Source organism: Cygnus olor, chromosome 3, assembly GCF_009769625.2.
Source record: "Cygnus olor isolate bCygOlo1 chromosome 3, bCygOlo1.pri.v2, whole genome shotgun sequence".
In the NCBI taxonomy this organism is placed as follows: Eukaryota; Metazoa; Chordata; class Aves; order Anseriformes; family Anatidae; genus Cygnus; species Cygnus olor.
In genome coordinates this window covers 66,785,273-66,797,323 of record NC_049171.1, presented here as the reverse complement: position 1 = coordinate 66,797,323, position 12,051 = coordinate 66,785,273, and the positions used below count along the sequence as shown (strand labels likewise).

At 43.0% G+C, this 12,051-nt stretch overlaps 1 protein-coding gene across 2 annotated transcripts in view; it reads right to left on the bottom strand.

Moving 5' to 3' along the window:
* The window catches only part of CNKSR3 (CNKSR family member 3), a 60,062-nt gene extending 59,543 nt beyond the window's left edge, over positions 1–519 (bottom strand). Inside the window, exon 1 of one of the 2 annotated variants that reach the window (XM_040551358.1) lies at positions 329–519. In XM_040551358.1, the coding sequence (XP_040407292.1) occupies positions 329–380 (52 nt within the window). In that variant the 5' untranslated portion in view covers positions 381–519. The remainder of the gene's footprint in view (positions 1–328) is intronic. The other variant, XM_040551361.1, reaches the window with a different exon arrangement.
* Positions 520–12,051: the final 11,532 nt, after the last annotated feature.

The window sequence follows — 12,051 nt, the reverse complement described above, 5'->3', positions numbered from 1 at the left end:
CCCGCCGGGCACGGCCGCAGGGGGACGGGAGCGAGCTCTAGGGGTGCTCTGCCGGAGCCGCCCGCCCTGCCGACGGGGCTCGCCTCGTCCCCGCGCCCCGGAGAGGGAGGAAAAAGCGCCCGGGGCTCACGGGCACGGAGAGGGAACCGGCCTGGAAGCCGCCCGCTCCCGGGACGGGGCTGCGGCTGGGGCTGGCACCGCCGCGGCGGCGCTGGAGGCGCCGGCCCCGCTCGCCCTCGGGGCCGCCGAGCCCGGCACCAGAAAGTTCCCGCGGGCCGTGCCGAGCCGTGCCGAGCCGAGCCGTGCCGGACAGCGCAGGCGCCCTTACCCTTGGTCCAGTCCACCACTTGCTTCGGGCTCCACCTGGTCACCGGCTCCATGGCGGGCTCGGCCCCGCCGGGACCTGCCCCTGCGGGACACCGGCACCACCGCTGCCGCCGCCCGCCGCGCTCCTCCGGCCGCGAGCTCGCCCCCTCTCAGGCTCCCATCCCCGTGGCCCCGCTCCCCGCCCGCCCCGCGCCGGCCGGGCCGTCCCCCCGGGCCGGCTCCTCCCGCGGGCCGCGGTCGGGCCCGCCCCGCCGCCGCTCCGCCCCCAGGTGCTGCCGCCCGGCTGCCCTCGGCCGAACCGGCGGGTTTCGGCTCGAGGGCCCAGCGGGAGCCGGCCGCCTCCGGCCCGGCGCCGTATGTGGAAAAGCGCCGAGGAGAAAGTCCCTGTGGGGGCTCGGGGTCTGAGCTGCCGTCCAAATGGCAACCCCCAGGCGGCCCGGCCCGGCCCGGGCAGGAAATGGCCGCGGCGGGGCAGGGAGGCTGCTCTGGGAGGGATCGAGCGTTTGAGTAAAATAATAAATAAATACACAAAACCAACACGCAGAAAGTAAAGTTTTCAAGATCCCGGCTTCGAAAAGAAAACTCTGTGGTTTTCTGTGCCAGTACCGAGAAGCCTGCGATCACCTAGCTTGTCCCCACCTTGGCTGTAGCCTTCCAAAGAACAGCTGTGTCGTGGTTGCTTCAGTTTACTCTGCACATTTTGGATTAGAAAACTTTTATATACACGTACCGGACAGTGTGTTTCAAAACATGCTGAACACAGCCCCTGTAACATATGTGTCGTGATGCATGGCATTATACTTTGATAATTAACACTTTTACATAAACATGAATGAAATCTCTACATGGTGTTTCTGCACAGCACGCTAAAAGAAAGTGAAGTGGGGTCAAAAACAGATACAGATCCTCCTTTCTTCTACAAAGCAATTAAATGTTGTCCTTTACACTGGCATTTCTTGTGCAGACCTCCAAAGTTCAGCACTATGACAAATGTGGCTGCTACATGAATGACTCCAATAAAGCCAATAGTCAACAGACTGTACAGACTTTAACAAAGGGATGATTTCCAGAATTACAACAGTTTGTTTCTTTTGAAACTACTAAGTGTTATTTGTGCCTTTCACAGTCACAGTTGCTTTGTAGTGTTTATAGTTTTATATAAAACATTGTAGGGGTTGGCGTATTAACACACTGTGTAAAAAAAAGGCAAATTAAATTTCAATATATGCTGTGCGTATGTGAAAAAAAAGCAATGTTTTTGAACTCTCAGAAACATATTTTTTTAAAACTAACATATTTTATAGGCTCAGGATTTCTGTGTGCAAGAGGGGGGCTGCTGTTGAGGTAGCTTTGTGCTGTGTGGAAGGGAAGGACGGACGGAAACGTGGGACATTTCTCCTCGCTGTGGTTTCTGAAGGGGTGGGTTGACCGTGGCCGGGCGGGCAGAAGGGTGGCGATTAGGGGGCCGCCCGCTGTCCTGCCCCACAACCAGGACCTGCCCAAGGGTGGCGTGGTGGCCAGGCACTTCAGTGACGGCTCCATGTGAGTCACAGCCCTGTGGCAATTTTAGCAGCCGCTGCAGGCTGCCATCAACCGCTCTTCTCCCAATATTGGTATTTGGTTTATTTCTGAATCCTGCACTTAGAAGAGCCCTTGGGTGTGGTGGCCATTTCACCATAACAGATTATTTCTGTTTTCCTGTTCTCACTTGGGAGCTACAGTGAGCCATCCAGTGTACCTCAGTCTCACTTTCCTCACAGGCAATATTTCACTTTTGCCCTGGCCACCTCCTGAGGGCTGTGTAAACCCTGGGAGTGTCAGCCTCTACTTAGAGGTTTAAGTGCTGACCTCCATAGCTTCATGCTCAGCATACTGACCTCCACTGCTCCGCTCCCTTCTCCTAAATGCACCCTAAGATCATTTTCCATCAGTGATGCAGCAGGGAGACATGGAGAAAACATGTATTTTTATTACGTGCTTCACTTAGTGGATCTGGCTCAGCAACAAAATCCAGCACGAAGTCCTTTTGCAACATGCAGAAGGGTCTCACTGTTCCTCAGTGAAGAAGAGCAGAGTGAACTCTTCTGTGACAGGAACGCTGTGAAATTTTCACTAGGCAGTGTCTGAGAGTGAGTAAGCAGCTGGGATTTCAAACTGTCCAGCACCTCAGTTTTCAGAGGCTCCCTTCTCCATCCATCTGCTGTCCCTAGACATATACTTGAAGTGTAGGGACGGGCAGTTCTGTGTATGGTTGTGCAGTGCCCGATGGGACTGACATTCCTGCCGCGGCAGAGGGAGCCTGCCCTGCTGCAGAGCCTGGCCACGGAGTCAAGAAGTGGCACCTCACAGGTTCTAGGTTTGGGAAGCAGTGGTGAAAAACAGAAAGGCCTTTTTGCATATGTTGCTGAAAACTAGTCATTTGCTCATCCTGTTTGCTACATGGTGGCTTAAGGTGTATTTCTAGTGCTTGATTGTAAAGGCAATTTGTTAAAGCTAAATTGTTTATTTGCTTTTTGGTGTGTGAAATACTATGCTTGTCAGTTCACCTCTCTGCATATTTGAAAGATTAAAATGCAATTCACCACAACTTTAATATTGGTGGAGCAACCCAAAATTTCTTGGTTCCCCATTGAAACGTGTGTCATTCACACTTCAAAAACAACAAAGCAGCAGCTCCCAACCCTTGCAGAAGCCCGAATGAACAGATGGGCCTTGTAATGTGCCCTTTTAATGGTTTCACAACAGTTAGCGTCACAATGCTTCCGTCTTAACTACACAGATGCTTCCCAAGGTTGCAGGAAGGAAAGCAAATGTCTCTCACTGTTGGCGTTTGGAGCAGTCATCTGCTGTCATCCTTCTCTGTCACATGTCTTGGGCCAGTCCCCATGTCTTATTTGGATAGAATGAGCACCAGTTTTTGTGAGTCAGACATGCAGATCTGGTCACTTGCTAACAGATTGCCAATCTGATAAATCCATTATTCATTGTTATCATTTTCTATAATTTTCAAGATGACAAATCTACTTTTTTTTGTTGCTGTGTTTTGTTTGTTTGTTTGTTTTTGTCAGCAGGACAATATTGTAGTGACTCTGGGTTCTTTGATTACATTATTATATCCCCTAACACTAACTGCTTTACAGCCTGCTCTGGTCAAACGAAGTGAGGCTGAAAGGGGAAAGAAGCACATATTCAGTTTCTCAGATGGGTTCCTAGCCAAGTTGCGTACCTGTGCTCTTTTAAAGCCCAGATTGCAACTGTTCTTTTGAGTTGATTTTTCTCATAATCGCATCATCTCAATGCCTGTTTTATTTGAGATGAGATTAACTAGTAGTCAGTTGACATGATGCAATTAGAAGTTCTGTTTGTAGAATAAGGTAGTTTTGTTCAAGAAAATACTCATTGCCTGAAGAAATTAAAAATAAATAAATAAATCCCTCTCTCTCTGATGTCTATGGATCAAAAAATTACATGCACATCTTCAGATGTTCTATGGATTAGTTTACAAGTTTTGTGCCAGTATGGAGTATGAGGAAACATGTTGGTTCCCTTTCCATGCTTGCAGCCACATGTGGAGTTCATTGCTATGTTGCTGTGGCAAGGCCCAATACCAGCTCTCCAGAAGTGCACATTTTTTCATTAGTTGTAATTTTCCAGTGATAACAGTGCTTTGATTTAAAAGAGCATTCAGACCAACTGTTTGTTGATTCCCTGTTTTCTTCATTTTCTCTTTTATTTATTTTTTTTTCTTTTCTTTTTTCTCCCCATACCCAGACCAGATGTTCAAAGGGACAACAGCTTAGTTCACATGGATGGTCTGGCAGCACGCAGCTCAGTGTAGACCAGATCATGGCTCTACAGTCATGACAGGTCATGGCACTGTGCACTGTCACATCACCCATCAGGAAAGACTTACGAAACAGTCTTAATCCCACAACTGCATCCCTGTCAAGTTAGCAGAGGATGCTACAGTGTTTATGTCACCTTCAGGATTTTATCCTAGCAACTGGCCAGCAGAAGCAGCACATGTGATTCTTTTACAACATAAAGTCTACTGGGAAAAATTTCCCTTTCCAAGACTATATATATATATATATATATATATGAATCATTGGAAAGTTTGCATCATTTCAGCAGTATGTTGGCTTTAGCCTGGTTTAACATCAGATTTACCATTTTATCTAAACACAGCCTGATTGACGTGCCTCTTAGACACAGATTTCAATACCAAACCTGCTTGCTACCAGGTCACCAGCTTGGATTTGAGTCATGCATGGCAGATAGATATCACATTTCTCACAAAGTAGCCAAAGTGTACAATATGGATTGTATTCAAATTTTAAGCTGTCTTCAGGGTGACAATGGTTGATCTAGCACACACGCACACACACCAAAAACAAACAAACAAACAAACAAAAACAGTTGCGTAAGGATAACACATCAAAACACATTGAACATTTTTGAGTTGTGTGAGTTTGGAACAGATTATCACTTTACATCATGTGGCTGCAGCATGTTTTTGGAGGAGTTTCTGGCTCCAGTATCCATGTACCAGGTAGTAGCAAAGCTGTCAAGAACTGCAAGGACAGAATTTTCCCTTTTTGCATTTTTCAGCCCCAGTTGCCATTCGTAGCCAGTCTTTTGACAGACAGCTCCTGCTGCCTCACTGGTCCTGCTTGGCCCTCGCTTCAGGGCATGCAGCTACTGGTGTCCTCCAGTAGCTCAGTCAGACTTGGGCAGAAGGTCCCTTGGCCTCAGAGGTAACCACTGTCACTTATCTCTAGAGGGATGAATAAACAAGTTTTTAGCCAAAGGTCACATACCAAGTTTTAAAAGTTGATTTTCTGTTCAAGGCCACAAAAAGTTATTTTTCTTCCTAATCCAATTTTTAGAGGGGTCAGCATATTGCAACGTCTGAAAGCTGTGAAAATGGACAAATTTAAAATATTAGGAATAAAAGCCAGTATATGGGTAAAAGATTCACTGTTTGCATCTATTGACAATCCACAGATGGTCATTAGGGAAATGGTCATTCCCTGACCTCACTCATATTTCAGAGTACATCACAGCTACTGCCACTACTAAAAAATTAGTGTTTGCATATGACTTTCCAAGCATTACCTTACACACATGGTCCACAGAAGTCAGTAGGACTTTTTTCCATGACAGCAAGAGAATCTGACCCTACCTGACTAGAATTTAGAGCTTCCCGGTAAGGTCAGTGAGTATTTAAAGTTCATTGGGAAGTTGCAACAGCTGTAAATTAAATGACTCAGAGTGAGTCAGGTACAGAACTGGGTTTGGTTCCCTTAAGCATGTAATTTTAAAAAGTCACACTAATGGAGCAAATTGTTACACAAGAATCAACATCCTACTTCTCACCTTGATAACAGAACTGTTAGTGATGGATCTCCTTTCTATACGTGACCATATGGAAGATTTTGGTGTACCCTGGTATGACAAATAGGTCTGCGTAGTCCTCACTTGAATACTAGGTATACAAAGAGAATCTCTTTTGGCTGGATGGAGTAAAGAGGACAGCCTGAGGAACTTCCTGACTTCATTGCTTTGGAAAAACAACGTCCTGGCTGTGCCTTCCCTGTGCCTTGGAGAGAACTGAGTGACCAAGCTGTACTGTCATTTCATGTATTACTTTCATGAATTCAGATTGATTTGAATAAAGCTATTAAGTTTTCTCTTCAATAAAACAAAAATAGACATTTCAGATCAGACTGAAAGATCATACGAAAGGTTTTGCTGTAAATGAAATACTGTATTACAAGGAAAAGGAAACATCAAAAATATATAAATTCTGATCTCAGTGCTGTCACCATGTCTCTTGGTGACCTGGACCAAATCATTTCATCTCTATAGTTCCATCTCCTCACCACTTAAAGGTTAATAATATGAATTGTTGAGAAATACCATATTTTTTTTCTTTATCCAGTATATTATTTCCTTTCTAAATATCTGAAATAACTATTGAAATAAAAATAAATTGCTAACTCCAGTTAATGGAAAAATTTCTAAGCCATGAAATGTTTCTGAGTACAATGGAGTAAGAAAAAATAGATGAAGAGATGGATGCCAGAGTGGTTCTAATGATTTCGCTAAATTCATTTAATTTTATGTGTATTTATAGTTGGCCTTAGCACAATATGTATAGTATAAAGAGGGCTATGCTTATGGTTGGTTTATCAGTAACCAAAGTAAAGTTAGCAAGATCCACATTTATCAATGACTATCGGATTGCTTACAGAATATATATATACATATATATATATATATATATTTTCCAATATAAGGTTCCTGCACTACTTATTTCCTTAGGATAGGAGCTGCATTGAATCCTATGCTTGGATTGTCCTTCCCTTTTTCCATTCAGGTTTAAAACAATCTTCACGGGTTTCTAGCTATATGAAAGTTGCTTGCCACTGCCTGCTGCTATAGGTGTATATATGTCCACATATAAAGATGCAGATATACATGTATGCTGATGATGCTGTGCTAAACCGAGATAAGCAGTAAGTAAAAAGGTCTTCTCCTGAAGTTTTTACTCAAAGAAAAATCCTCTAAACTTTACTGAGTAATTTATTTTAATTCAAGCATGTGGGAATAGGCCTTGAGTTACTACTGTATGTTTACATTTTCAGTCCACAAGGTGGTTTTATTAAATGAGTCTCAAATTACTGCACAGAAATCATTTCCTCCACTGCACCTTGTGCTGAGGTAGCATATGTTTTAGAAGAGGATCACAAAACTGTTTTGCAAGATATAAATGTATTATAAATATATGCCATAGTTAATAGAAATTGGATTATAAATTTACATTGACCTCCCTTGGGTCTCTTTGCCTGGCTGTGAAGCTGACTCTCATGTAAACTGAGCACAAACATGATTTGTGTAAAATTACAAAACTCACCAGTGTCAATGCTTAAATAGAAACTTAAAGTAAACGGCAAGATTTTTGTGTACATTAATAGAAGATTTTACCTGGCCCTTATTTCCCTACCCAAATAAAGGTGGGGAAAAATCCATAAGGAGAAAGATTTGGCTGGAATACACCCCACCAGTCCATGTGATCAGATACAGAAGAATTATGTTCCCAAATGGAAAGCAACTGTTGGGAGTTTAACACAAGCAAAGAAAAGGTGTAGTGGGGAAGGCACTTTGAGAAATTAGCAGGAACAGCATCTGCTCCATCTGTTACGGCTGTTTCCAGCCATCATTTATCAAAGGCACACAAACGTGGACTCGTACCCAGACCCAGATTCAAGAAGCCCATGTCCTACCTAAATCACTTTAACTCCTGTTCACCCGCTGACTTAGGTCTTCCGGCACCAGGAAACACCAGACAAAAGGACTTGAAGCCAGCCTCGCTGAATCTGTGCTCCTGTGCCTATGCAGAACTTTCTGAAAAGCTGTGTGGCCTCAAAAGGAGACAGAATGCTCTCACTGCATCTTTTAAAGGATGTAAGATGCACAAATGTTTTAATTCAACCATTTTTCTTCATAGCCTAAAATTATCTGCAGACTCTGAAATACAAGAAAGGAGCATTAACCACATTTGCTAGACCTTTACATGCAAACAGAAGGTTTTTATGGAAGGGTGGAAAAGAATAATAGGACATACACATTTATTTTTCTGTAATATTTGCTCAGCTTTATAAATAACACCCAGTAGCTGGACAGGAGCTTTGATTTTTTTTTCCACTAATTGTCATGTGTTTAAATGTTTCAAGTAGATAGGCAGCAGTATCACAACTGTAGAGAAAAACAGCTTCATTGGAATCAAAAACTCCATTACCTTCAGCATAAGTTTTTCTAGAAAGCTGGAAAACAAGCTAGTGCTACAGTATCTTCTATAGCATTGTCAAATTTTCGGGCCTTAAAACATGTTGCAAACATTAATGAGAAGTCTCACAAAATACCTGTGGTCTTGTGGTTGAGACAGCCTAACTCAGTTTCAAAAGAAAGAGGTTCAAAGCCTTGCTCTGTCAGAAGCAGCTCATGCAACGCTAAGAAAATTACTAAGACTGATGCTGAAGTGCTTTAAATTTAGCCATGGGAGTAATGCTGTTACATTCAATGGGAAGAACATGCTTAAATGTTTTCAGATTAGGGTATTTAACAGTAACTTTGGGTGTACAGCCCAAATGAACCTCCTTCTAACAGTGTCGTCACCAATTGATTGTGCACAGGAGCGGCTGAGGGGCTTCTGGAAACGATTCCGCTTAATTCCCCTGGCATGGCAGTCGTCAGTGGCAGGGGGGCTGCAGAAGGAGCCAGGAAGGGGTAAGAGGGAGGGCAATAAGTTGGCAAACCACAGCTGGTTCGCTATGGCCACAGCTGCCCCAGGGCCTCAGGCCAGGCTCGGTCAAGCTCTGCAGAGCAGTGACTGCCTCCTGGACAAAGCCTTTTTGGGATTCACGTGCTAACTTTGCTCACTTCCCCAGCCTAGCCCTAGTGGAATGGCTCAGCTACTTCCTTCTAAGCCTTTTAGGTTTTATGACTCATATCCTTACATCTACACGTGGACATAATCTGGAGGAGACAGCCTCAACTCTGTGGCACTTGCCATCGCAGCAACGCTGTTGGTACCAGTGAAGTACCACTATGGTAAAACACAGCTTGAAAATGAAATGACAAATCACGCTCAACAGTTTGCTTTGTACATTACAGCTTTTTTATCTTCATTGCTGAGAATTTCATATCTGCCATTCCTTCGTCAAGGATCAGCATTGATATATTTCCTGTATGTTCCTCACAAGCTTTTTTCCTCTAATGAATTACTACATTTTACATGATGCTTCCTTACACTGTATATTACTCTTGCTTCTAAGAGAAGTTGGCTCTTTGGTCATGCTGAGCCTGGGATGCAAAGTGAAGCCCTAGGGAGAGGAGCTCAGGGGAGTGGAGAGGAAAAAGGGCCTATTTAGTTGCCTGAAAATATAGCTTTGCACAGACCAAAGAACAGCTCTGTCATTTGAATCAGTGACTGCCCTGAGAGCAATAAAGTCACAAACAAATGTTGGTACCACAAGTGTTGGAAGGGCTTATAAATCATATGTAAAGGGTAAAGCAATTATCTGAAGTACAATAGTCCTTCTTAAAACAAACTGATCTTCAAAAATAGGTTTACAGCCTCCTTTCAGGACAATAATTTTCATAGCAGAAATCTGCCAAAAAAAACTTTGGAAACCACAATCAGTAAGTATTCTTTGTCTCCACTGCAAGGATAATTATATTTCCTTTCCCCCTCTTTCAGGACTTTTGCCCCCAAAACTGATAATGTAATTAAAAAGTATCATGACAGTCAAGGAGTTCACCAGGTTGGAATTGCAAATTTCTGCAAAAATCATTTCTACAGTGGTCTTTTAGTATAAAAATAGCACGTTGGTTACCTCTTCTTCAGAATAGCGTCCTAAATGGGAAACTGTAGGACTTCAGAAAGGTACAGAGAAAGATCACGGGGCATATAAAGAACTTAAGTTAAAAAATAAATAAAATAAAAAGGATGCAAATAGCTTCAAAATGGCAGATTTGCCAGATAGAAATTAGGCCAACACATCAAATATACATTGTTTATTGTTGATGCCCCAGGCCACAAAATTATTTGGAGTCTTTGGCTTTCTGTGTGTACAAGATGACGGCAGAAGCCAAACAATGGACTGATGCTTGCTCTTTCAACTGCAGCCACCAGATGAGTGGAGTTGTTGTTTTTAAATATTTAGTGTTTCGTTGGAAGGCTGGCACCTCTCACATGCTCCTTGAAAGAGAAAAGGCACAGGTATCCGGCTAGGGTTCAAGACTGTAATCCAGCCCTCAATTTTCTGTCCCTCCCACACATGCAGAGCTGTATTTGCAACTTATTAGTTTGGGGCCTACTTTTTTATTGTGTTTTTTTTTTGTTTGTTTGTTTAGTTTATGACGTTATATGCTTTTAGCATTTGTTCTTCAGTTTTAAAGTGGATTTTCATGGTCATGGGAGGACACAGAGACAAAAAACTCCAGCACAGGAAGGCATAAAAGGTACGATACGCTGAGCAACTCAGCAGCAATGGCCTTTGGATCAGGCTCCATACCCGTGCCAAAGCAATTCTGCCCTTCTATATACAGCAAATTATTTGTAAGGACCTCCACTGGTATTTTCACAAAATGACTTGTTTTGAAAAACAGAGGTGACCCTGGGCCTGGCCACTGGAAGATGCTTGTTTTTATACTAAGTCCTGCTTGGTTTATTATTTATAATGAGTCCGAGAGAAAGCTTGGGGTCCCCTGAGGTCAGTGTTGCCTAGTGGCTCCCCAACTACAATAGCCACGGGAACAGATCAGCAGAGGGTAAATGTACCCACAGAAGTGGGTGGGATGAGATGCTCATCCACCAATTTCCATGCAATGTTCCTGATAAACATTAGCAAGATCTGAACACTTAAGTCCTTCCAGTAGTCTTGAAATATCTCTCTTTAATTTACACGTTGATTTGGGACATTTTCTGGGCATTTCAAGTGAGATCTAAGGAGATTTTACTCAAATTTGTTCAAAAAACCCTGAGAACTGGGGTTCCTCTAAGCTCTTGCATAGCTTAATTTGTCCCCACTGTCTGCACAAGGGAGGAGCAGGCAGTTTTTTCAAAGCTGAGCACCTGCAGCTCCCATGGGACCACATCCAAGGTAATTTTAGCCATGACTGAAAATGATGCTACAGGATTTTGACATAAGGAGTGGAAACGGTATACCCCCATTCAGGAATGCTGGCAGATTTCTGGGTGAATTTTGGCTCTGGAGGCCAGTAGCAACTCTTCCATTCACTGCCCCTTGGCATGGTCAAGATTTGGTCTAGAACAGCTTAATTGACAGTAAAGTGAATGAGATCCTTCATATACTTACTGCCTATGGTAAGTCTGCATGAAGCCTAGCTCCTTTCGCTCCCCAGCAACTTCCTCTGCAGTGTTTGTGTCAAAACGCAAACCTCTTCTTAACAAAACCAGTGAACACATAGATGTCACATTAAAGTGATCAACAGAAATCCTTTTGCCTGGAGAAGCAGCGGAAAGACAGAAAGCACTGTGAACCCTTTGTTTATGCTCTGAAAGGAGCCAAATGCAATGGAAAAATAAAATATATTATATCCCAAAGGCTTCACAATTCTCTTTTCATTCAGTGTTACTGTATTGGAAAAATCTTTTATATAGCAATATTTTGCTATCTTTTGATAAAATTCTAGCTTTTTTGTGATCAGTGTTGGGTAGCTGGGTTTTTACTGCACTAGTGTATGCTCAGTAACGCAGTCTGTAGGTCAGGCTGCTAGTATGTTTGAACAAAATAGGTTTAGAAATGGATGACTTGCCTGGTGAAGCATGAATCTTTTTTCTGTCTTTGGGAGTAATTATCTACTAACGGGCATGGTTTCACAGGACTGTATGTTTGACTATAATTGCTATGTCCTCTGTGAAATGCCAGTTGAATCATGGATTTTTCCCACTGTTTTTCTTGTTTATAAGACCTATGCTTTAAAAAAAAAAAAAAAAAAAAAAAAAAAAAGCAACTAAATATGATCCAGAGAAATGTAGCTTTGCCAATTTTGCTGAAGCTGCTGATTCAACAAGGTTTTTCAGCATTTGTAAATGCACAGGCATGAGCCATCCTTTGAAACAGTACCACTAGTCATATGTTTAAAGTTACACTTGTGTTTAAGTACTTTATGGAATGAAACCTTAATGCTGTG